Below are 25,718 nucleotides of genomic sequence, written 5' to 3'. Positions count from 1 at the left end.
GGCCAGGGGATGGGTGGGACATTGGGAGACTCTGGATTCCTCTGGTGCCAAGCAAATGCAGTGACTCAAGCTTTCCTCTCTGGTGGGGCAGCTCAGCTGCTTTGCTGTGCACTCAGACAGAGCAGTAGCACTTGCCCTGTTCATTAGCAAAGCATTCCTGGGACACCATGTGCTGTGGAGAACATGAAAAAATGCCAGAGACTTTCCTTTCTCTTGGCTTTTGAGATCAAACCACTTCAGCTGTGACCCCTTCCCTCAGGCCTGTGCTCATTTCCAGTATCTTGGTTTCATTTTTTTCAGAGGAAGTTCACAGTCTGGTCTTAAAGACAGAAATCACACAGCGGGGTTCTCTGAACATTTTCTTTACAAAAGCTGAGCTCCGTGCAGCCTAGAGAAGGGAATTTGCCTCATGCCAAAACCCATCCCTCTAACACAACATGAATAATCCAGCAGGATTACAACATACCTTCCACCTTAAAAATCTCTGTTCATCCAGCCAGGGACAAGTTCACTCTGGAGCACACTGCAGGGGCAAGGCAAACACTCGCAGCCAATGAGGACAGATGTTGTCAGCTCCGAATCTGCCTATCAGCTGCTGGGTGAGGATAAAATGCACACTCCCTCCCCAGCCTGTCTCTAGTGCCAGCTCCTGAACGGGCACAGAGCTCTCATGATGCTCTGGGTGATTCTCCTCTGTACCTTGGTGTCATCACTGCTCGGTGGGCTCTATGTCCTGGGTGTGTTTCGGAGACAGAGACCCAACGAGCCGCCCCTGGACAAAGGTACCATTCCCTGGCTGGGCTATCTGCTGGAATTCAGAAAGGACAGCTCAGAGTTTCTCAAAAGGATGCAGAGGAAACACGGGGATGTTTTCACGGTGCTGATCGGTGGCCAGTACTTCACCTTTGTGATGGATCCCTTCTGCTTTGGCAGCATAGTGAAGGAATCACGATCGAAACTGGACTTTAGGACTAATGCAGCTCAGCTGGTCGTGCGGGTTTTTGGCTACAAGCCCACTGAAGCCACCAGCAGCATAGTTCATGCATCAAGCATAAAGCACCTGATGGGAGATGGCCTCACTGTCCTTACAGGAGCCACCATGGAGAGCTTTCAGAAGCTGCTGCTTTTCAACCTGAGCTCAGGAGAGAAGAGAGTGTGGCAGGAGGAAAACCTCTTCCACTACTGCTACAACATCGTCTTCAGAGCTGGGTATCTGGCTCTGTATGGCACCGAGTCACCTCGAGGGGCAGGGAACAAGGAGAAAGCTGAAGAGCAGGATCGCCTCCACTCCAACCAGCTCTTCCAGGAGTTTCGGAAGTATGACAGCCTCTTCCCTCAGCTGGCCTTTGCTCTGTTGGCTCCCAAGGACAGAAGAGAAGCTGAGCGGCTGAAGAGACACTTCTGGGACATGCTGTCTATGAAGAAGGCCTGTCAGAAGGACAATATCAGTGGCTGGTTAAGTGATCAAGTCCAGCTTCTGGCAGAAAACGGTGTCCCCGAGTACATGCAGGACCGTTTCATGTTCATGCTGCTCTGGGCATCCCAAGGCAACACGGGCCCAACTGCCTTCTGGCTCCTCTTGTATCTCCTGAAACATCCAGAGGCCCTGAAGGCTGTGAGAGATGAGGTGGATAAAGTCTTGAGGGAGAGTGGGCAGGAAGTAAAAGCAGGGAGCCCACCAGTTACTGTCACTAGGGACATGCTGAACCAGACTCCTCTGCTGGACAGTGCCCTGGAGGAGACCCTGAGGCTGGTGGCCGCCCCAATGCTGGTCAGAGCTGTCCTTGAGGACGTCAGCCTGAGGACAAGCAGTGGGACAGAGTTCACCCTCCGCAGGGGGGACAGGGTGGCTCTGTTCCCACACATCTCTGTGCAGATGAACCCAGAAATCCACGAGGAGCCGCACAAATTTAAGTACGACCGTTTCATAAACCCAGACGGCACCAGGAAAGATTTCTACAGAAACGGGAAGAAGCTGAAATTTGTCAACATGCCTTGGGGGGCAGGAGTTTCCACCTGTCCCGGCCGGTTCTTTGCTACTGCTGAAATGAAATTGTTTGTGTTCCTGATGCTGAGTCACTTTGAGCTGGAGCTGGTCAATGAGGAGGAGGAGATCCCAGCCATAGACATCAGCCGCTGGGGATTCGGGACAATGCAGCCTGTCCACGATGTTCAGTTCAGATACCAGCCACGCTTTTAACTTGGGAAGTCCTGGTGGTGTTTGTTCTGCTGTCACCTATGGCACAAATTGTCTGATCCTGTGGTTATCAGATACGTGGAGCACCAACGCTGATATGATGTGGTTTGCTTGATTTTTATCACGGCTTATGTTTTCATGTGCTCTTCTTGTGCTTGCTGCTGTGTCATTCTGTTGGGTATGGGATAGAAATTGATCTGCACAAAGAGACAAAACGTGCCCTGCCAGGCTACTCCCAGCCACACCCAGGGGCCATCAGCCCACTGAAAGCCAAGAGGAGCACGGTTGCAAGTGGGAACCCAAATTTAGGGCTTCCAAGGAACAAGTGTTTTGTCCAGGTTCCTCCCAGGGCTGTCCCAGCATGACCCCCATGGAGATGTGTCATCAGAACAGCTCTCTGGATCACTACCTGGGATAAAGGGGATTGTTTTAAGGCAGGGCAGACATCCTGTGGTGTGTAGGGGAAGAGCATTTGGGATTGTGCAGGAATTTTAACAATAGAGTGTTTGGGGAGGCACCAAAGGGTGATAAAGGAGGGATTTAGGTGATTTGGGGAGGAAAATTGAGATGTAAGGAGATAGAAAGGACTGGTTGGATGCAAATAGGTGACTGGCCCATAGACTTGTGTCTTGTCTGGTCACACTCTGCACCTTATGATTTATTTTCCCCATGAAGTATCATTGGCAGGATGGCATCAGTTTCTGGTATACCCCTGAAAGGTCAGAGAACAGCAAATATTCTCTCCAGAGATGTAAGAATTTCCTTGGGGTTTTCAAATTTTCTTGGTTATGATTCCCTGATGAGGTCTCCAAACAGAGCAACTTCAATCCCTTATGGGATACAGCCACTGTGACCTTATAGCCCTCAAATACATGTTTTATCTGCTGGATCAGTGCAAGATAAAACTTTGCTCAACAAGTTCTGCTTGGCTTTATTACCCTTCAACAATTAGGGCTCTCACCACTTCCTTACAGAAGTTAAATCCAAGCCTCTCCCATGTGGAGAACAGTGGATTGATTTTAATGCTAACACTAACCTTGAACTTTGGCAATTATTGGTGGTGAAGGAATGAAACTCAAACATTTTCACACGTGTCCAAACATCAGATCCAGATTCTGCTTTGTTCTGCAAAGGGCAGGGTGATGTAACTGCAAGTCAAGGGCAGACTGTCCCAGCCTGGCAGACAGGTCATTAGCCCTGACCTCATGGTGGTGGTGGAAATTCAGGCAGAAACTATCAAGCAGTTGTGGCAGAACCAAGGAAAACAGAAACTACCTGTAAGGCTTGACTGAGACAGTTGATATTTCCATTAGCAATTCCAGCACCTCTTCACTCCTTCCATGCTCCATCTACAGCTCTCATCTATTTTTTTTGTCACCCATGGGTTCACTCCTCTGAAGCTCTTCTCACATTCTGGTCAGTGCAAGCTCCAAACCATGCCTAGGAATGCCTCAGGGTAGCTGACCAGCTCAGAGCCATCATCACATCCCTGGCCAAGTGATGTCCTCCTTCCAAAGCTCCAGGAAAAGGAGTTTTCATGTTGATGTTTTGCATGGAAGTGGTTCCCAGCTAATAGGCAGTATATACTGGTTATCACAAAGAGCCCAGGTCAGCTCAGGGGCGAGGGATGTGTGCTGCTCAAATGTAGATTGGGACTGGGGAAGGGATGTGAAAGTGACAACAATGATTCAGCAGAGAAACTTTGCTTTATTTGCTCGTCAGAATGGTTTGTTTATTTAACCAAACAGTGTTGAGTCTAGAAAAGAGCTCAGACATGCTCAAATGCATGCAGTTGTGAGAAGCAGAAAAGAAAAGAAGTCATATATGGAAGAGCATGTAAGCTCCAAGTGAGTTAATCTACTAGGAAGTTTTATGTTTAGATATGTTTTTTCCCTGGCACTGAGCTTTCCATCCCAAAGTGCACCAGCAAGAGCAAAGAACTAGCCTGTGCCAACAAAAACCTGACTGGATTTGTGAAAGAAGTTAAATTGGACAGGGTTCAGAGTGTTGAAAGGTTTGCTGGAGGCAGCCCTCATTGCAGTGTCTGTCTTGTGTAACTCTCTCTGCTCACAGAGAACTGAGCACAGAGTCTGGCCCTGGGTTTCTCTCCTGTAGCACAGTGAAGATAATATCACTTCAGCATTCCAAATTTTACAGTCTGTTGAGTTGGTGCCTGCTCTCCACAGCACAGGGAAAACTCCTCTGCTCTCAGTCACAATACCTGCTCTGCATGCTCAGCAAGTGAAGGAGTCACAATGCTCCATCCTTCAGGTTTGGAACAATATATATGGGTTAAACTTGTTGGAAAAGAGCATTCCTGGATTCAACACTTTTAGTATTGAACTGTAACATATTAGGAACTGTTTTCCTGTTCTCCTTCCTCCAAACACAGCCAGACACAGCTCTGAGAAAGCTTCCTCTTACTGCTGCTCTCATGGAAAGTTGAGGGATACATCAATCACCACAGAGAAACTCAAAGGAACACTGGAGTTATGAATACAAAGCAATGACACAGCCAACAGCATCCTTTGCAGAGGAAAGCAGGGTTTGAAGGTCAGAGAACATGACATTTTGGGATTTTTAAAAAGAATTAAAGCACTCAGCCTTTGCCAGGGACACTGCTGCCACATCTCCGGGTAGACATGTCCCTGCTCCCCAGGGCAGAGCAGCTCAGCTTCAAAGTCTCTTAGTGGTACAAAATCTGCACATTACAAGGTCACTGTTGGGTTTGCTTTGCTGCCTTCACTGTCCCCTGTCCCAGTTCCCCCCATGAGACACACATACACAGAAACAGCCCCTGGCAGGAAGGACACAGGGATAAAACACAGAGGGGTCGGGCAGAGAGCAGCTCCCCCAGCTCAGCTGCTGCACCACAGCTTGGCAGGAGGATTAGGTACCAAACACTCGGTGCAGGAGGGCACAGGGAGGCAACTCCCATCTGTCACCACCTCCAGGTTACTGTGCAATCATGAGGCCATACTTGGAGCACAGCAGGCCCCTCTTCTTCTCCCGTTCCATGAGGAAATTCCTCAGTTTGGTGGTGGGGAAGGTGACCAGTGCCTGCTGCCTGTTGTCCAGACCTGTCTCCTGGAGCCACGGACTCTGAAGGCACTCGGAGGCTGACGGCCTTCCCCTGGGACAGACAAAGGTGAGGAGTCACTCAGGGATCCATTTGCTGCTCCTTGCAAATGGAGAGAAGGGGCAGTACCCAGGGTCTGCCCCAGCTGTGCTGCTGGGAGGACAGGCAGCCTCTTACCAAGGGTTTGCACACAGAGTGCTCTGGAGGAAGGACACTGCTCCCCCGGACAGACCCGCGTAGCACCGTGTGAGCCTTAGCTTTCCCTTCCTGGCTGTCCTCAGGAATTCACAGGGAACGTCCGAGCTGATGGGGTAGTTGGCACTCAACCTGCCCCAGGAGGAGAGAATTGAAAACGTGAAGCTGCCTCCAGCTCTGGGGCTCCCAGCATGAGGAGGATGTGGAGCTGTTGGAGCGAGTCCAGAGGAGGTCACTCAAGTGAGCAGAGGGATGGAGCAGCTCTTCTTTGGGGAAAAGCTGAGAGAATTGGGATTGTTTGTCCTGGAGGAGGCTTCAGGGAGACCTTAGAGCCCATTCCAGTACATAAAGGGGCTTCAAGAGAGCTGGAGAGGGATTTTGGATAAGGGCTTGTAGTGGCAGGACAAGGGTGAACAGTTTTAAATTAAAAGAGAAGAACTTCAGATTAGATATTGGGAAGAAATTCTTCCCTGTGAGGCCACTGAGGCCCTGGCACAGGTTGCCCATGCATCCCCCAGCTTTCCCTGCCACAGCAAAAGGAGGAGCACAGCTGAGATTAACTCTCTGAAATTGTGGTTTTAAAGCCACTCACAGGATAGGGAACAATTAACTGACTCACATGATGAAGGCTGTGATTCCGACAGACCAAATATCAGTCTGGGGAAGGGCTCCTTGCTCTGTCAGCAGTTCTGGAGCTGGAAAAGTAAACTTGTGTGAGGCAAGATCCTCTCCAACACACTGAGAGCAGCACAAAGGCACTGTTAACGCTTTGCTGCCTTCCCAAGAGGGAAGAAGAGGCAACTCCCAGGACAGGGAGCTGGTTAAGGAGCTTCCACATGGATGCTGATTGCAGTGAAACCATGAGAACCTCTGGGTAGATGGCAACAGTGCTGTATCCCTGGATAAATGGACACATGGATGCCAGCCACAGTGGTGTTGCTGTGAGCTCTGTCCCCTGTGGTCTGCAGTGGGACAGCTGACACCACTCACTGCTCCCACAAACTCATATCCTCACTCATATCCTCACCAGCCAGCACCTGGAAGACTTTCCTTGCTGAGACCATCTGCTGCCTTGACCAGTGTTTGTGTCTTTCTGTTTATCCCAGGTTGCAGATGAGCCCCAAGTGGCTGTGACTGAGCTCTACTCACCCATGGTTTCCACATAGTCCGAGCATTTGTCCATGGTAATAAATTTGTCTGGGGTGTAGAACTGTGCGTTCCCAAAATCCAGGAGTTTCAGCAGGTTGGGCTCGGTGATGATCATGTTCTCTGACCTGAGGTCCAGGTGCAGGATGTTGTGTGCATGGAGGTACTCGGTGGCACTGAGGATCTGCCACAGGTAGTCTCTGACCTCCACCTCTGAGTATGATGTGCTGGTGGGAGAAAGGGGATAGAAAACTGTTGGAAAATGAATCAGGGAAACCGTATAAATATGATTGCTTAGCAAAAGATTCTGAAAATAGGAAACCTATGATCAAAATAGAAATGAAAGCTGACTTTGAGTTGTAGGATACCAAGTCTTAGTTACTATATAACCTGAAAACAATAGCCTAGATAGCTGAAGGAGAATCACTTTTGATTGAGCAGAACCCTTTCTGCTGGCTGAGGGATTCAAAGGTCAGTGTAGCAAAACAGAAAATCTAAAGAGTAGTTTTTAATATAAAACAGTAGTTTTTAATATAACACAGTAGTTTAAAATATAACACAGTATGGTAATGTAGTAGTTCTTATAGGCTGTATGTAGATTCTATAGGATTTTGTGTCTGCAAGACACAATATCCTATAGAATTGGATAGGATAGGAACCAATAGGAACCAATCCTATTGGTTGGTCACTGTAAATTAGAATGGTCATCACAAAAGGAGATATAATGTATTGTTACAAGGACCTCGCTCTCTTAACTCTCTTACCTCTCCTCTGAACTCCTCTCTTACCCTTCCTCTTTCCCCTGTTCTCGCTCTCTTCCCCCTGCCCTTTGCTCTCTCTCTCCCTTCTCTCTCAGCTCTCTCCCTGCTGTTCTCTCTCCCTCTCTCTTTGGGACTCCCCTCCAGCCCAGGCTGGTGGCTGAAGGCAAGGCCCTTTTACCCACGACCCTTGCAATAAAACCACATGTTCTAGAATATCTCAGGTCAACAGAGTGCCTTATCCCAGCCATCCCTGGATTTGCCTACAGAAAATCCAGGTGTCCTGTCTGCATGCCCAAAAACACCTTTCCACACCCACTGTCACCTTCCCCTGGGTGTCTGATCCCATCTGACCCCTGAGAGTCAAGAAGAAACAACTCTAGTTTAGCAAATCAGCTCTGTGTGGAGAGGCTGGTCCACCCTGTCAGTCAGGTTTACAGGTGCACCAAGTTCAAGATGTAGAGCTGAAAGAGAGAAAGCAGATTTGATGCCCACAATTCCCTCTTTTTTAATGACAGGATTTCAGCAGATCCATTTTCTGCCATTGTGAGAAACTGTGGGAAATGGATCTGTAGATAATTCTCAAAGCCTGACAGAAGGCTCACACAGTGTGCATCTGTGTGCAAACTTTGAGATAAGAAATGCTGACTCAGAAATGCCACGGGACAGGACAGACATTGTTGAGAGAGAAATGGAACTGGAAACAAGTTTCAAAGGGTGGCCTTGCAAATAAGACTGGATACTTTGGGGAAATAGAACTATGAAAGGTGCATTGCAGTAGGACCCACGAGGGGTAATTTTAGATGTTTGGCTTTAAGGCATTAACAGCATTGTGTGGCAAAAGCTGATAGGCCAAGAAACGCTTATAATGGATTGTAATTAGGAAATAGTTTGGCTTCTGATTGTGATGGCATGAATTAGAATACCTGTATTGTCTCACCCTTCACATGAGACTGAAAATGGAATAAAAGTTTTTAAAACGCCTCTCAGTTGCCCCATCTCTAAGTCAAAAAACAAAGCATAATCCAACAAGAAACACTGGATCTTCCTGACCAACAGTAACCTCCATGTTATGGTGTTGGGGTTAACAGTGCTGGTGTAAGGAAACCCTTCATGTATCACATTATGGGAGGCAGAGTTTCATATCAACCACTATAAACTGCTTTCAGCATCTCAGCCGAGTGCCCCTGAGTTGTCCCGCTGCAGGGAACTCAAGTAATTTTTATTTTAATTCACAAGAAGATGCAGAACAAACACTTTACAAATCCCTCGTGTAATGACAGCACACTGGAACAGATTGAGAGGGATGATGTCAGGAGAAAACAACAGGTTTCTTGTGCACTGCACCAAGCAAATGATTCTGTACAAGGAAAAGGGTTCCTTACGAGGTACAGGACCTTGTAAGGGAGGAATGCCAGAAATTTGCTTTCCTGACAGTAACTGGCTCAAAGCCAGGTTAAAGCACTCATAGGTCGCTCTAGCTGTTCCTCAGAAATGCAGCTAGATTCTGTTAGCAGCAAGCCAAATTGTCCCTCCTAAAACATTAGGTATTTAAGAAGGAGCAAAGAGGTGCTCAGTGCTTTTTGAGGTGTCTAGTCAGGTATCAGATGCTTCTCTGGCACCTGCACACTGCTTTTGTTCTTTTGTTTCTGTATTGTTGTTTTCTCTCTTACTAAAACCTTTGCTTTACAACACACACCCAAGGAGCCCTCTGGCAATATTATTAAGCCACTCTGAGGGGTTGTATGTCACCCCTCAAACATCTTCACAGGGCTCATTACACTCTGGCCAGGAGTGAGACTGCATCAGCATCTTCCTCCCAAGAGCAGCCCTGACTGGAAAACTCTTCCCCCCTGTCCTTACCGTAAGGCCAAGGAGTGGAGCAGCTCCGGCCCCACGCACATCTCCTGGATCAGCACCAGATGCCGGGGGCTGACGTAGGCACCCTTCAGCTGGGCTATGTTTGTGTGGTGGAGCTTCCTCAGCACCTGGTACTCCAGCAGCACGGCCTGCTTGTCCTCTTGCCAGTAAGGGATGATTTTGGCAGCCAAAGCCTTGCCGCTCACCTTCTCCCGGCACTGCCGGACGATGCTGAACCGGCCCCTGGTACAAAGGGACACGAAAGGCACCTTCAGCTTCTCTTCTGTTCTTTAAAACCACCAGGATCCCAGGCTGTTTTTCATCTCTGCCTGGCGGGGAGTTGTGGCATCTGCTCTCACAGTTTGCACATCCTCCTGTGTCTTTAAACTGTACAGTCACTTTAAATTACAGGAGTGAGAGCTTAACTCCTCTGCAGAGAGAGGAGGGAGCAAGAGAACTACCTGCCCCTGTTGGCAACAGAAATCAGTGTCTTTCTTCTAGGTTGAGAAAGTGAATCCCAGCACCCTGACTCAAGTGTTTTTTGCAAAGGTTGGTGCAGCAAGGACAAGAAACTTTGTCTGGGCTCATTTAATGGTAAATCAGGTACTGCCCCCCTGCCCAGTGTGTCTGCTGTGACAGGACAAGGAGGGATGGTATTAAACTAAAAGAGTTTAGACCAGATATGAGGAAAAAGGTTTGTTTTGGTTTTTTTACATTAAGGGTGGCAAAACAACCTGGCCTTGAGCACTTCCAGGGATGGGGTAGCCACAGCTTCTCTGGACAACCTTTGCCAGGGCCTCCCCACCCTCACAGAGACAATATTTTTTCTTAATATCAAATCTAAACCTATTCTCTTTAAGTTTGAAGCCATCCCATTTTCCTATCCCTAAATCCCCTTATAGAAAGTCCCTCTCCATCTTTCATGTAGGCTCCCTTCAGGTACTGGAAGGTGCAGTTAGGGCACCCTGAAGCTTCTCTTCTCCAGGCTGAACAACCCAAAATTTCCCAGTCTTTCTTTGTAGGAGAGCTGCTCCATGACATGTGGGATTTCCCTCTGGGTAATTTAGAACTCGGTTAGATTCTCTACCTTTTGATCTCGGTTTGGAAGGCGTAGGTCTGGTAGGTTGGGAAGGGCTCAGGAGGGGTGATCACTTCACTCTCCTCTTCAGGGGCAGCTGATGGGATCTCCTGCGTGGCAGCACGAAGCTCTGCAGGGAGAAGGGGACAGGGGTCACTGGGGAAAACAGCTCTGTGTGGAAACTGGAGCCTCTCTGAGTCTCCCCTGCTGTCTATGAACAACGACAAGCAGAGTGCTGGGATGCAAAACTCCCCTGGGCCCCATCCACACAGGCTCAGGGGTGTCCTAAGATGTGAGGGCTGAATTAAAACCTGCAAAGAAACTAAAATACATAAATTCGCATGGACATGAGGTAGAAATGCAAGTTTAGTTTTAAATAAGTAGAGGATTTTTTTAAGTGCCTTAGCAAATAAGAGACTGAATTAGTTGGTAAGAAAAGGGCCCAAAGTTTAAAGTTTAGTGGCATTGTCTTGTGCAGAGGTAGTTAAGCTCTAAATATAACAAAAACGATGTAGCCTTGCTAAACATTCCCAGATAGAACAGGTTGAGCTACATGTGTAGAATTTGTGCAAGAAATTATGATTATTGCTGCACTTGGCTTAGGATATGTCCAGCAAGAATGTAGAAGATTCATGTTTAAGCCTGATAGGCTAAAAATAGGGTAAAAATGCACTGCTTTGAGGATGATGGCACACTTAGGGGACACAGATTATGGGTGCTGTAGCTGCTGCTGTTAAGATCCTGCTGCTTCTGCTTGGGACTTAGGGACTTTATGCTAGAAGGCTTTCTGCATATTGGCATGAACTGTAATACCAATTCTCTCCTGAGACTGATTTTAACCATGCAATAAAGGACTTTGCTTTTACAACTACCCAGCTTTTGGTCTTCAGTGAAGACCTCTTGATGTCAGCAGGGCTTCCTCCAGGTCACTCTGTGTTCCAGCTGTGGCACCCACTGCTATTGGAATGCAACAGATTCTGCTCTGTCCACCCAAAAATTCCCTGGTGTGGCCACTCCAGATGGAATGAGATGGATTCTGTGTTGTCTGCTATGGTATCAAACATCTTAGCCACTGTTTCTTAGTTTCTCACACAACAAATCCTCAGGATATGGTAAACACTGACAAGAAATTAGAAACTCCTTGTGGTGGGACATTTCAGAGCAGCAGCTGGAACTTGTCGCTCTGGTTCTGGTGTGTGGTTGTGTCCCAGCACTCCCTGAAATACTAAAGCATCCCTTTAAAGCATCTGGTTGGAAAAGCTGGACATGCTGAGATGTGACAACAAATGCTGAGGAAAAGGACAGCAGAGGACTTGGGGTGAGTTAAAAATATCTCTGTGAACCGATTTTTACAGTGCAGTCCTCTCCATTGGGAGGAAATTCCAGCTAGACCATCCTTCTGTTTCTTTACAGAAGGGACATTTCCCTTGCTCTGAGGGATATGTTTGCTGTGGGGCCATGGATCTCTTAATTTTAAAAACATGTGTGCAGTACAAAGTACTCAGACAGGTGACAAAAATAGTAAATCAAGATTTCTTAACTTCAGAGACAAAAGACAGCTGGAAAATTCACCATGGAAGGACAATAATTCCCAATGGAAAATATCAGAATAGACAAGTTAACTACTGAATTTAGGATTTAATCCATAATATAAGCAAGTCCAGAGTTTTCACCAGTGCAAGATCTAGATCAGTAGATAAATGCCTACAGTAAAATATTTAATGCACAAGACTCATTTCCTCATAATCTCAAATCAAAACTGTGTCTTCAATAGGTAATCTGCAGTTCCCAGGTTTTTGTTTTATAGTTGAATTTTATATAGTTACACATTGTTTATATTTACATGATGTTGTTATCTAATTGGGGGTTTTTAATGTTTATACTTATTCCCCTGTGTCCAGAATTAGAAAATCATTAGAAAATAATTTAACTTCAGATGCAAAAAGCCTCAAACAACCCTAAGCCAAGTGGAATTTGCCTTGATTCACTCGGCCTTGGCTTCTGGGGCCACATCTAAAAGGCTGCAGTAGGTTTGATGCAGGAAAATCCCAAAGTTTTCTTGGCGTTTGGTCTTACCCATCTGATCCTTCCCAGGGATTTTCACTTTGGCAGAGGGCTGGCTGTAGGGGCCCATCCCTGCCTTGCTGGTGCAGGCTGTCCTGAAGTGGTAGATGAACCCCTGGGGGAGATTTCTGGCGTAGTAGCAGCAGTCGGTGATGTCAGAAGCAAGAGTTGTCCACTCCCCATCTTAACCAAGGGAAGAGAGAAAAGAGATCAGGACTCATTTTAAGATGGTCACAACGGATTGGAGGGTTTTTGAGATTTAGAATTTTTGTTGGTTTTTTTATGGGGTTTTTTTGTGGGTTTTTTTTTGTTGTTGTATTTTTTTTTTTTTTTTCCCACCAACTTTACGAATGTGTTGGGAATGTGGAGAAACCAACTCATCATGTCCAACTTTGGGGCTGTACCTGTGTTATTCTTCTCTAAAATCAGCTGATTTCTATCTGATAATTCCAAATTTGCCAATATTGTTCCAGAGGATTAGTGAAATTTTGCTGTATTTTTTGTCTTTTATCTAATTCATACCACCAAACTCTTCTGGAAATATACATCAAGAACTCCAAACAAAACATAAATCACTTTTTTTTTTTTTTTTTCCTGTTGGCTCTGTCTTGAATCCTGTTGAGACCATGAGGTGCAGGATTCCTGGACACAACCATCCACTAACACCATCCCAGCAAACCCAGTGTTTGATGGTTTTACTCAGCTTTTATAAAACTCAGATAATTTCTCACCGAACTGGAATTCTGGACTCATTATTCGTGGCACTAATTTAGGAAGGAGAAAATACCCAGCAAACTTTTAATCAGCATTCCTCCCCCATGATGCTGCATCCCAAATTTTGCTGCTGGGCTCAAGGCTGAACCCAACTCCCTGCAACTGCCTGAGATTAAACCCGTCCTTCCATTCTGGCAAAGAGCCCCAAACCATTGGATAAGCAGCAATTCTCCACCCAAACCCAAGGTATCAATGATTTTACAGGGTACTGATTGAACTGGGGGCTCTTTGTGCAAGAAGGAGCAGATACAGCTTAGAAATAGAGAAAAATATGTGCAGAAGCACTGTAGAAAAGCCTGTTTTCAAATAATGGATAAAACAAGGAATTAATTCCTGATTGTCTTAATCCTCCTGTGTTCAGGAGAGCAGGATTTTGCATGTTCCTGCCAAATGCACTGGAACTGCCAGTGGAAAATTGTAGATGCTGTTTCCCATTTTTTTTCCTAATTGGAAGGACTTGTGTTCGTATCCTCCCCAAAATCTCTCCTACAGCTGTGTCAGAAGGAATAACTGCTGCCCATGCTGATCCAGAAAGGAGCGTTGGTGTGTTTGTTTGGAGAATTAAGTGAAGGAACACGGAGCGGCTGAATCTGAAGGGCTGTGTTTGCGTGGCTGCAGCAGGAATTGCTATCAGACATCACACTCATAATAATAACAGCAAATCCATCCCAAGAGAGGCAGAACAGCCTTGGGGATTTGATACAAAGCTTTTGTAACTAAACAGAAAAACATCCACTATGGACAAGGGCAGATGGTGATAGGACGAGTGGGAACAGCTTTAAACTGTGGGAGACTTAGTTAAGATGTCAGGAAGAATTTGTTTTTCAGAGGGTGGGGAGGCCCTGGCAAAGGGTGCCCAGAGAAGCTGTGGCTGCCCCTGAATCCCTGGAAGTGTCCAAGGCCAGGTTGGACAGGGCTTGGAGCAATCTGGGACAGTGGGAGGTGTCCCTGCCCATGGCAAGAGGGCTGGAATTAGATGGTTTTTAAGGCCCCTTCCTATCCAAACCATTCCACGGTTAAATGATCCTTTGACTTTCATCAGCCTCTGGACCAAGCCTCAAAAGAGAATATCAAAGGGCTGATGCAGTTTTGTCAAACTTTGGATATCTTGTCCTGGCTCTTTGCCTTGAGGTTCCTCCATACTCAATGGGCAAAGAAAGCACAGCTGTTCAGCAGAGAATAAATTGCCTGTTTGATAAATCATCTTCCTCCAGGACTGTACAGAAAGCCTGAGCCTGGGATGATGTTGTTTCATTAGTGTCTAATTTTGTCAGATTACTCAGAGCTGTCTATCAGGCATTTTCTCCTGTACTTGCTCACTTTTTGGTTGTAGCATGCACGCAGCCTTCTTTGATTCACACTTCAGGAAAGCTTTGGTGTGAATGTGCAAATCCCAGGCTGATTTAACCAGCACAACCCCTAACTTTTAGATGGTTAAATGACAGCTGTATAAACCCCATTCCTAACTTTAAACTGGGGAGTTAAATCAGGCTGTTTCTGAATAACGATAAAATATCCAGCTGGTGAAGTGGTCATACAAACTGAGATGTTCTTTGCAAACATAAGGACAGCACTTTACCTTCAGTCTTGCACTGGACAGTGTAGTGGACAGGGGTGTTGGTTTCCACAGGTTTCCAAACCACCTGCACTCCATCCTTGTAGACCTCCACGATGTCAGGGGGTGGAGGGCTGGGGGGAACCTCTGTGGAGAGGAGGCACAAACCCCACGAGTGTAAACAGCAGCACTGCTGTGATACAAAACTCTACACCCAGCATGTCTCAGCTACAGATATTTTATATATATATATATATATAAAACATGTATTTTTTTATGTATACATATACACACACATCTAGTGGAACAGCAGTTTTACCAACCCCAATTTAAACTCGGTGCTAAGATTTTGTCTTGGAGTGGCTCTTAATCCAGAAGAGAAAATAGAGAGTGAAGAAGAGGGAATGTGCAGAAATCTCACCTCAAAGGTATCGATAGGTTACACTTTTGGGGGCAGAAATACTTAAATACCTATTTCTGCAGCTACTCCTTCTCTCACCTGCTTTTCTTATGACACAAGAGGTGGATGCTGAGCCCAGAGAGTTTGTGGCCACACAGGTGTAAATACCAAAATCCTCAGCATTAACGGAGAGAATCGTTAACAGCTGGAAGTGTTTGAGGGTGGATGAAATGAGGATCCGGCTGCTGCTCTGGACAGGTATCCCATCTGGAAAGCAGCAGATGGGAGAGGTAAGTTGAAGCAGTGCATTTCCACACCCCAACAAATCTTTGTAAATAAGGAAAAGGGGTTTCAGTTACACCCATGACTTTTAAGGAAGAAGCACCAGAGCTTTCTGTTAGTCCCTCATTGGCCCAGGGCACCAAAGGTACCTGTTGGTCTTTGTAGCTGTTCTTCTAAAATGTAGCTAGTTTCTATTGGACAGCAAGCCAAAAGCCCTCCTAAAAACGTTAGGTACTTAAGAAGGACCACAGAGGTGCTATGACTTTTTGGGGTGTCCTAGCCAGGTGTAAGGGCTTCTCTAACACCTGTGCACGGCTTTTGTCCTTCTGTTTTTGTATCATTTGCTGTTTTCTCATTTCTTAAACCTTTGCAAAAGATTTAATAAGAGGTCTTTGCTTTACAAAACACACCCCAGGAGCCCTCTGGCAGATATTATTCTTAGCCCCTTTGGGAGGTTGAAGGTTAGCCCTCAGGACTTGACACATCTTCACAACTCATTTACACGCTGGCCTCGTGTAAGGTTGTGTTAATAAATGCCCTGCAGATTGATACCAAGGTGTTTAAAGCCCTCCCTGCAGCTCTGTGGGACTCAGGGGCTCTCTGGAGGGGTGGCAGTGTCACCTCTGAACCAGCTGATGTGCAGGGAGGAGTGAGCTGCCGTGCGGCACGAGAGCGTCACGCACTGTCCGGCGGCCGCAGCCTGGTCCATGAGCTCCTCCACGAACGATGGGGCTGCAGAGAGGAGGGAAAAGGGTTTGTCTTGGGCTGCAATGCAAGATGTATTCTATTCCCAGTCTGCTGAAACCAGATGAAGAGATGTTTTTTCTTTATCTCATAACTCTGGAGGAGAGAGGGGGTGGGCGTCTTTCTGTTAGTGGGCAGCTGATAAAACCAACTGGGGCAGTGTTCTTTATCTCTCCCACCACCCATCCTCCCTGCAGGGGTATCTGCTGTTCATGGGCCATCCAGGCTCACTGCAGGGCTGAGACAATTACATCATCCCATTGGGAGAGGCTCCACCCAAGGGGAGGAGCCAAGCATTCCTACCTGGATCAAACCTGGGATTCAGAACCCCAGCACAGCCTGTTTGCACTGGATTCCCAGAGGGAGACCAGACCCATCTCAGCACCACTGGACCTTCAGAGGAAAACTCCACCCTTCTACAGGATCATCTCTGCTCCAACAGAACCACATCTGTCACTGCAGGAGGACTTAACAGGACTCCTACCAACAGCCTGACCAACAGGGGGTCAGCTTGTATCCTAACTCTGTCAGTGGTTTTTTTTTTTCTTTTTTAGTTCGTTTGCTTTTTTGTACTACTATATTTTGAATTTTCCTAGTAAATAACTGTTATTCCTTTTCCCATATCTTTGCATTAAAGCCCCCTGAATTGCAAAATTATAGTAATTTGGAAGGAGGGGGTTTACATTCTCCATTCCAAGGGGGCTCTGGCATTTTCCTGGCAGACACTTGTCTTTCAGGGTGATTCAGAATAGCCTGGAGAGCTTTGTGGAAAAAAACCCCTGCAGGACATCAGAAAACATTTTTAATGGGGTCAAGAGCCTTTCCAGTTCATGATTTCCCGTTCCTTTGACCACCATTTGGAGAATCCTTCAGGCACAGAGCTCACAGGTGAAGGAGCCCTGTTCACCCATGGGTGTAGTGTGACAGATCCAGATGGATCTTGGAAAATCCATGGAGGATATCTGCATCGTCCAGCCCTGGTACTGCTAAAGCAGCAGAACAGCTCAGAGCAGAGAGAAACCCTGTCACAGCAAGGGTTTTCCTCTGGCCAAACCTAAATGTGGGGGCAAAACTGAATTACAGAGTTTCAAAGACGAGGGGATCAAATAGGACCAGAGGAAGTGGCCTTCAGTTGCCCCAAAGGAGGTTTAGTTTAGATATTAGGGAAAATATCTTCATGGATAGTGCTGCCAACGACTGGAGAAAGAGTCCCAGGGAGTCACAATCCCTGGAGGGATTTAACAGATGTGTGGCACTTGGGGACATGGTTTAGTGGTGGCCTTGGCAGTGCTGGGTTAAGGGTTGGACTCAGTAAACTTAGAGGTTTCAGCCAATTAAATGATTCTATGATCAAGACAACACAAGAAGAGAGAAATTTGGTGCTATAGAGCATCAAATCTGCTTCTATCTCCATGGGAAAGGGGCAACTCAGGTTTTCTTCTGTTTCTCCAGGGGTTTTCTCCACAGTGGCCAGGGGCTGCCAGCCTCCCACAACTGCTCTTCCCAGTGTTTATCTGGGCTTTGCTGAATGCTGGGACAGTAACATGACCTCAGAAAATGCTCCTGATGGAGTAAAGGGGAAACCTGCCGGAGAAAAAGCCATTTTTTCCTGAATTCTTTCCTTTGAGAGTAAAACAAACCAGCAACTCCTGCCACAGCAATACCTTTCTCCTTTGGGATGAGGCTTGGTAGCTTGAATGAAGGGAGTGCTGATTTCCTCTTCAGAGATCCTTCAGCCCCTATTAACAGCTCCTTTTCTGCTGCCTCACTTCCCAGCTCACCAAACTCTGTTGTGAGAAAGGATGAGAAGTCATTCAAGGCCAGCCTTCCCCCCGTGGCATCAATTGGCTGTGACAGTTCTGCCTTCACACATAAATAGTCACAGGTTCCCGTATCAACCAGAGCTGATTTACAGGGAAGTCTGTGACAGCTGCTGCAAACAGAGCAGTGTCCTGGAAGAACAGGGAATATCCAGGGATGGCAGAGAAGAAAGGACAGGTCCCCATGTCCAGCAGCCAGGGTGACTTCAGCTTCTCCCAGTTACTTTAACCTGAGAGATTTGCCATGTGACAACTGCAGGAGACAACTTCAGCAATGAAAGCATCACCCATCCCTGATCTGCTTCTGTGCAACCTCAACCAGAGAATTTGAGCCCCTTCCATTAATGGATTAAGCCAGCTGACTGCACTGAAGCCAGCCAGTAACTGAGACCTGATGGTGGAGACTACTGAATTCAGAACCTGCCACGGCCAGATTTACAATTCCAGTCTAACCACAGCTTCAGATATCCTGGAGGACTAAAAAGGGCAGCTGTAGCAGAGCCCAGTTATGGCAGCAAATCTGTGAAGGAACAGAGGGAAATATTTACCTTCCTCTGGCGCAGGAGATGTCTTTCCTTTTAGGATTCTTGAAATATGGGCAACAGAAGCTTTTACTTTCTTCTTCAGACTCTGCTCCACCGACTGCTCCACTGAATGAGACCTTGCATATGGCTTAAAGAGTCCAGACTTGGTGTGGAAGGAGCTTTTCTGCTTCCCACTGGAGTCCTTTTGGGAGCTGTACATTTCTTTATGGCTCTCTGCCCCTTTCCCCATGGCTGATGAGTTAGCTGCCTTTGAATCCTCAGATATTTCCAAACCATTCTTCCTGTTCTTGTTCTCCTGTTCCCTGATGCACAGCCTTTTATCCTTATGGAGATGTCCTGCAGGAGGGGACCTTGCCCTTTCACCAAGCAGCATGAACCGTCTAGGGACTGGTTTGGGTGAAGGCTTCTTGTAGCTCAGAAACTCAAATGGAAAATAGACAATGTCGTACAAATCCGAGAAATTCAAGTAGGCAGGCTCCACTTCCGAGATGTCGAATTTTTGGGGGCCGCTGCCAAGACTGGGTGTTTCATCTGACAGGTCTTTGATTTTCACCAAAGAAACTTCTGGGTGTTTCCCAGTGTCCTTGATCACTGGCACGTGGATGGGTCTTTCTGCAGTGTCCAGGCTCTCTGTGGAGGAAACGCTCTCTCGGCTGGAAGGGGAGGTCTCAAATGCCAAGTCCTCCAGGTGCTCGCATTCATGAGGAACTGTCTGTGCTCCCTGCTCTTCCAGGCCTCCTGGCTCCTCACTCACAGCAAGGTAGGGTTCTGCAAGGTCATCCTGCTCAGAGACTTCTCCTCTTCCACCCTGTTGGACAGAAGGGAAGGAGGTGTCCATGTGTGCTTGGCTGTCTTTGTAGAGCGTCTCTCTGCGAGGAGAAATGTGCTTCCTGCTTCCCTTCTCTCCAGAAACTGACTCTGCCCAAACATTCATCTCTTCAGAGAGGGAAACCATCTCGTCCACTAAGCCCTCCAGCACAGCAGACTCCTCGTCACTGTAAAAAGAAGATCTGTGGTGTGACAGCTCCTGACCGTGATCCCTGCGGAGCAGTGGTGGGGAAGCTTTTCCAGCATCACGTCTTCCACCTTCTAAGGCAATGCCTCCACCCTCACCATAAACCTCTGGATATTCCTCATATACCAGTTCGTAGGCTGAAGCTGGAGCAACTTCTGCCGGTGAAGCAGTTAATGCACCTGAACTGCCACTCTTCAGACCGTGTGGAATCTCAGCCCTGTGCTGCTCAAACACCCCGTGTCCAGCCTTGGGGAAAGGAGCAGCCACAGCTTGTCCAGCTGCTCGACTTCCACTTGCTGTCACAACAGATCTCATCTCACTGCGAACTGACACCTCTGGATGTTGTTGATTTTCAGTCTCCCAGACCTGAGGGAGGGCAGTGCTTTGGGAGGACACAGCTCTGGCTGAGTGTCTGCTCTCCAGAGCAGCAGGCTCTGATCCATGGCCTTCAGGAACCTTCCAGGGCTCAGCTCCTTCATGGGCCAAACTGGAAACAACCTCTGTGACAGCTGAGCTTTTACTCCTCAGAGCAGCAGGTTTGTCCTTGCTGAGAGCCTGCTGTGCTCCACTGGAGACCAGAGCTGGCACTGATCCTGGTGGTGGGGTTTTGGGAACAGCGAGTTGCTCTCCCTTAAGGACAGCTGATGCTGTGTCTAAGTGAACAGGAGCCTTCTTCTGTGCTTGGCTTTCATCACCGTGGGCTGATGGTGGAGTGATTCCTGTAACAGCTGCTTCTGCATCTTCCAGGACAGCAGATCTCACATCTTTGTGGGTCTCCAGCTTCTGAGGAACACCTTCACCAGCTGTGAGGGTACCTGGCAGTTTGCCCAGCATGACAGTAGCTGCTGGAACACTTTTCCCAAGAATTTCCTCACTTTTGTCTTTACATACTGGAAGTGAATCAGTTTCTGTTTGCTCTGTTGGAACAGCAGAGCTCTCATGCTCCATGAGTTCAGATTCAGCAGTGCCATGAGCAGAAGTCTTTTCATCTGAATGTTTCTGCCTTTTGTCTTTCCAAGGTGGGGCTGGGGCTGTCCTTTTGATAAGCAGGTTTCCAGCTGTTGGATCTGGGTGGGTGTTGGTGGGAGCAGACTCTTGGGGAAGAGACACGCCTCCCTTACTCAGAGGAGATGACTTTGGGGTGCTCTCTGACTGTGTGAGGGTTGAAATGGATTCTCTTCCCTCCTGAAAAGCAGAGTCAGAGGCAGATTTACCCTCCGTGCTCTCACGTTTTGGAGCTGATGATGCTGTTACGTCTGAGCACTGGGCACTTGGAATGGGCCTTTTGCCTTCCAAACCTTCAACGTCCTCCTCAATCTCAGTGGCTTTCGACTTCTTCAGTAAACGCTTCCTATTCTCACTCCTGTGAGGCGACACTGGGAGTCCCTCTACCTGTTGGATAAGAGCAGGAGGGCACCCGTTCCCCTCACAGTGTGTGGAGGGAGAAGACTTCTCTCCTGAGCAATCCTTGCTGGCTCTCCCAGCGACCCTTTGCTCTGCTGGATCCCCAGAACATCCCTTGCCAAGCCTTGCAGGGACATCACAGTGATCACTGCCTTCAGGGCAGCTTTCCTGGGACAACACATCACAGTCCTCCTCCAGAATACCCTCTTCCCTCAAGGATCTGGAGGCTCTCAGCCTGTAGTCATCCAGGGACCTGCTGCGGCTGGCCCCAGCGATGGCAGGGTGTGGTGGCTTCCTGGCAGTGTCAAAGGACGCCGATTTGGTCAAGGATCCCAGCAGACTTTCTCTGCGATCGTCTCCTCCTTCTTCTTCCTCTTCCTCCAACTCAAACTGCTCAAGGAGGGGCTCACGGAGGCCACTGAGGGGCACCTTTGAGTAGCCAGCCTTCCGGAAAGTCCTTCTGGCTCTGTCCAGGTGCCTCCTGAACTCCCTGCCTGGTGAGGAAGGTGGCCTTGCAGGCAGCTCACTTGCCTGGCTGTAGAAGGTGCTTTTAATGACACTCTGCCTGGGAACACAGGCAGAGGGCTTTTCTGTCCCCTCCCCTGCCTCTTCAGTTCTGTCCTTTTCAGATGAAGACGTGCCTGGTTTTTCTTTCTGATGCACAGGGGATGTGCTTTCCGTGGAAGCCCTCAGGGATGAAGGCTCAGCAGAGACACTTTTTTGGGACGGCTCTGCCCGAAGGCTGGGAAGGACCCTCTCCTCTTTCTCCTGTAAGATACTCGCCATGAGCTCTTTGCTTTCTGTGGGTGATATGTCCCCCACCTCAGCCTTCATCGAAGCATATTTCCTCCTCATGGGTTTCACTGGAGGGATGGAGGCTTTGGAGTGCTCCCGTTCACCTGCTCGTTTCAGAGGCTCAGGATGGCTCGGGGCATCAAATACGGGCAAGTGCAGCTCAGGGGTGGAGCCAAAGTGCCTCTTTTTGGGGAAATTGGAGTTTTCGTTGTCTGAAGAGGAGCCACTGGTGCTGGATGAAGTGCTTTCCTCAATGAGGTGTCGGGAGATGGCCAGGGAGCTGTTGTCATGGGTCCTTTCCAGGATTTCTGGGATGGACCTCATCACCAGGATGGATTTGTAGCACATCAGGGAGCGCTGAGAAGGTAGACAAGGAGATGGGCACATGGTGGGAGTATGGAAAGCAAACACCCCAAAATGAACTCCTGCGCCCCTAAATACCACACCCATGGCTCTAATTAGACACTGCCACTCCCTGATCATGTCAAATCCAGGCCTCAGTCTCTCTCCAAATCTTTCTCTTCCCTCATTCACAGACATGAAATTGAGTTCAGGGAACACCCTTGCTCTTGTGACTGGGGGAAACAGGACTCTGTTGGAGATTTCCAAAGTCAATCTGGCCACTCAAAACAGACAGAAAGGAGTTTTTGATAGAAAACTTCAGATGAGAAACTTGCTGGAGTAAATGGCTTTAAATCCTCTGACTGCAATGCAACCCACAGTGACTTAGGCCAGCAGAAGACCTACCAAGTGTGGGAGATGGGATTCCTCTGCTCTAAATTCTGCTGTGTGGGGCATCTCAGTTGAAGATGGGCCTCTCCTTCTGGCCAGCAGAGAGAAACTGGCATGTCCAGAGGGCCATCAATCCAATTATTTGAGAGAACTTCAGGAAAAGAGGCATTTTCTTGGCACCTGTCTGTAATTCAGCTGAAAAGGCAGCTGAGGGCATCTAACTTAGACACAACCTTGTGTCTTACAGGCACCTGCATGGGTGTCCAGGCAGTAAAAGCCTAGGTAACTAATTCCTGACACATCCATCTCTCTTGGGATTTTTCCCAAGTCCCTGCCATGCTCATATCTCTGCTGAGCTCGCTGACCCAGCCCAGAAGATTTTCAAAGATTCAGATGCAATTAGAAATAGATATAACTAAACAAAACCAACACAGATTAGGGGCAACTCACCTGCCACTTGCTCCGAGCCACAATGAATTTGAGCTGTTTGGTATTGATGAAATGAGCTGCTTCAAGAGGGACATTGTGCTGCCAGGTGGAATGAGAGGAAAACCATTGGTTAAAAAAATCCTGATTTCGTTTCTTGAGAACTTTTTGTGTTTTGTGGTTTTTTTTTTTTACAATTCTCTCTTTACACAATCATTTAATTTAGGAAAGTTACAGCAGATCAGATGCTGCAGTCCTTTCATGGTTAAATTGCAGACAAAATCAGCTTTTCAATGATTAAATCAAGCCTGTTCAATACCTGTCATTAAATCCTGTTTGCTGTTTTTAATATTTAACTCTTTTCCTTAGTGATTTAAGACTTTAGAGTATAAACCATAACTTTGGTCTGCAAGGCCAGTTTCCTTTCTGTACTGATGGCATAGAACAAGAGGGAATGGCCTCAGGTTGCACCAAGGAGGTTTAGATTGGATATTGACTAATATTGGACTAATATTGACTAAAAAATGAATAATAAAGGACCAGGACAAACTTACCATAAACCATTTGTGGGAAAGACAGTCCAAAGCACTCGGCCTGGATCTGGGAAGAGAATAATTGACATTTTAGTAGGAAATCACCTCCGACTGCAATCACTGATCTCCCTGAAGGTGCTGCTGCATGCAGACACCCACACACACTCAGGGCTGTGTCTTTTGGATGCTGATTTGGAGCAGAGAAGCCAAAAAGACACAGCAGCTTCCAACCCAAGGTTTCCATCCCTTGAGGGGAAAATATCCTCCTTTTTCAGTCTGACACTTCCCACAGATGCTCAGGAAGAGCTCATGGCTCTCTGCAGGACTTCAAAGGTGTCCACAGCAGCTCTGAGAGTGACTTCAGGTGGCCAGAGTGAAAACAGCTTCGGCAGCAGGCAGAAAGAGTAGAAATGAAATTAAAACCAAGTGCCTGTAAATATGCCTTCAAGCCAACTTTTGTGCTTGAAATTGCTTAATGAATGTGGTCAATGTTATTTAATTCTCGCATGACTCCCTCCAAACCAGTCTGTGCTCTTCCCACTCGTCTGCATCATTCCAGGAACTCCTCAGCCTGGAGGAGGCAGGGAGCAAGGACATCACCACACCAGAGAGAGGCCAATTTGGCAAATACACCAGTTGTGGGTTGGGTGATGGGGAATAATAAGGAAGAATTAGGGCAAAACCACATCTCACTCAGCTTTCTACTTTTCAAACCCAAATGATGAGGTGGGATGTGGCTGCTGGGACACCCACAGCCCTGCACAGGCACAGGAGGACACTCACTTGGGGTGCTGCTGCAGGATCCCTTTCATGAAGTCCTTTGCATCTTCACTCAAGTGAACAACATCAGGAATGGTCCATGAAATTTCCCCATTCTGGATATTTAGGAGAGTTTTCCTGTCGTTCTCCCCAGCAAATGGAGACTTGCACGTGAGGCTTATTTATGGAACAGCATAAAATGAAAGGAAACAGGTTTTAGATTTCTATTTTCTGTGCAAGTGACAGAAGCACAAATGCTTCTGGGGTTTAAAATACAAATGCTTAATTGGGCTTTTAAATGCTTGAGGGGTTACGTGCCTGGGACTCAAAATGTTCATGAGGAGCAACCAGGAAATGAGGAAACTACAAAATAAATTGTCCTCATTATGGAAGGACTGAATGCTCCACTCATATCCCTCACTTGAAAGTATTGGAGGGCTCTGATGGACAAAGGGTTGTTGAGGGAGTGTTTCCAAGATTTATTTACCTTAAATATGTGATGACTCCGACAGCCCTGAGGAGAGAGGGAACACAAATGTCATTTTTGTCACTGTTTTTCCATCCTTCTCAAGCCCTTCTTTCAGCCACTAAACACAGCAAGATCACCTTCTTCTCACCTTTCAAGGAAAATAAATCCCAAAAACTCTTGGGTTTTTTTCCATTATTTTTTTCCCTTCAATATTTTTTGAAATTGTTCTCAAGCAATCCTTCATATTTAAAGCACAGATAAAAGAAAAGACTGAAAATATGTGGTTTTTTTTTTAATTTTGTGAGCCTTGTCTAGAAAGCCCTTTAGGCTCATTCCCTCTAGCTGATGCCTGGAATAGAGATCATGTCCTCGAAGATGCTCCTTTGCATTAATTAGCAGTCAGAGTTCAATTATGGCTGAAAAAAATTAGGCAGAAGGAGCTTTAAAGAACCTTGATGGTTTTTGGATTGTCAGCGTTCGCTTTCAGCTTCCTGCGTTATTATCACTGCTCCATTTACTAATTAACAGCTAATGGAAATTCAGGCCATTGAGGGCCTGGAAAAGCTTTTTGAGAAAATGAGAGATTACCAGATATCAGTTCCTTTTGACACTGGTGACTGGGAAACAATTTCTGGGGCAACAAACTCTGGAGAGCCGTATTTGCTGTACTGGGGCTCCACGGGTGTGATCCTCTGGGCAAACCCAAAGTCACAGATCTTCAGGTCTTCCCTCTCAGGATAAACCATGAGGATATTCAATGGCTGTTGAAAAAAATAATAATAAATGGAGGATTTTTTTCTCCAGAGCAGGGAGTATTTTCAGTTGTAAGAATAATTCTAAACAGAAAACACCCAATCCCTGGCCAGCAAGAGGCTGGGAAAAGCCAGACTGGTCATTGCTCATTACCTTGATGTCCAGATGAAGGATGTTGTTGTCATGAAGATATTTGATCCCTTCTAAAATTTGCTTGATGTACAGTTTGACCTAAGGATTGGGTCAATTATTAAACAATTAATAAATAAACCGTTAGTAAGCAGGGAGAGTAAATAGGAGAGTCCCTGATTTCACCAAGATTTGATCTTTAAAGG

General features: G+C 47.0%; 2 protein-coding genes across 2 annotated transcripts in view; one reads left to right on the top strand and one right to left on the bottom strand.

The window, feature by feature from the left end:
• Nucleotides 1-596: 596 nt before the first annotated feature.
• Nucleotides 597-2,341, top strand: CYP8B1 (cytochrome P450 family 8 subfamily B member 1). Its single transcript, XM_066313820.1, has one exon. It carries the CDS (start codon nt 671-673, stop codon nt 2,198-2,200), a length of 1,530 nt encoding a protein of 509 aa, XP_066169917.1. The 5' UTR covers nt 597-670; the 3' UTR covers nt 2,201-2,341.
• Nucleotides 2,342-4,522: 2,181 nt separating this feature from the next.
• The window catches only part of LOC136375636 (obscurin-like), a 29,368-nt gene continuing 8,172 nt past the window's right edge, over nt 4,523-25,718 (bottom strand). Inside the window, exons 9-26 of the mRNA XM_066341260.1 lie at nt 25,537-25,614; nt 25,219-25,391; nt 24,649-24,675; nt 24,186-24,338; nt 23,424-23,469; nt 22,894-22,971; nt 18,501-22,068; nt 17,797-17,919; nt 16,010-16,120; nt 15,206-15,373; nt 14,731-14,853; nt 12,390-12,560; nt 10,323-10,443; nt 9,239-9,478; nt 6,621-6,844; nt 6,091-6,166; nt 5,454-5,603; nt 4,523-5,330 (exon numbers count right to left, since the gene is read on the bottom strand). Of these exons, the coding sequence (XP_066197357.1) occupies nt 5,153-5,330; nt 5,454-5,603; nt 6,091-6,166; nt 6,621-6,844; nt 9,239-9,478; nt 10,323-10,443; nt 12,390-12,560; nt 14,731-14,853; nt 15,206-15,373; nt 16,010-16,120; nt 17,797-17,919; nt 18,501-22,068; nt 22,894-22,971; nt 23,424-23,469; nt 24,186-24,338; nt 24,649-24,675; nt 25,219-25,391; nt 25,537-25,614 (5,808 nt within the window). The 3' untranslated portion in view covers nt 4,523-5,152. The remainder of the gene's footprint in view (nt 5,331-5,453; nt 5,604-6,090; nt 6,167-6,620; nt 6,845-9,238; nt 9,479-10,322; nt 10,444-12,389; nt 12,561-14,730; nt 14,854-15,205; nt 15,374-16,009; nt 16,121-17,796; nt 17,920-18,500; nt 22,069-22,893; nt 22,972-23,423; nt 23,470-24,185; nt 24,339-24,648; nt 24,676-25,218; nt 25,392-25,536; nt 25,615-25,718) is intronic.

This window comes from Sylvia atricapilla, chromosome 1, assembly GCF_009819655.1.
Source record: "Sylvia atricapilla isolate bSylAtr1 chromosome 1, bSylAtr1.pri, whole genome shotgun sequence".
Classification (NCBI taxonomy): domain Eukaryota; kingdom Metazoa; phylum Chordata; class Aves; order Passeriformes; family Sylviidae; genus Sylvia; species Sylvia atricapilla.
Note: the sequence above shows the minus strand (reverse complement) of the source record. Positions and strands in the feature narration are given on the sequence as shown.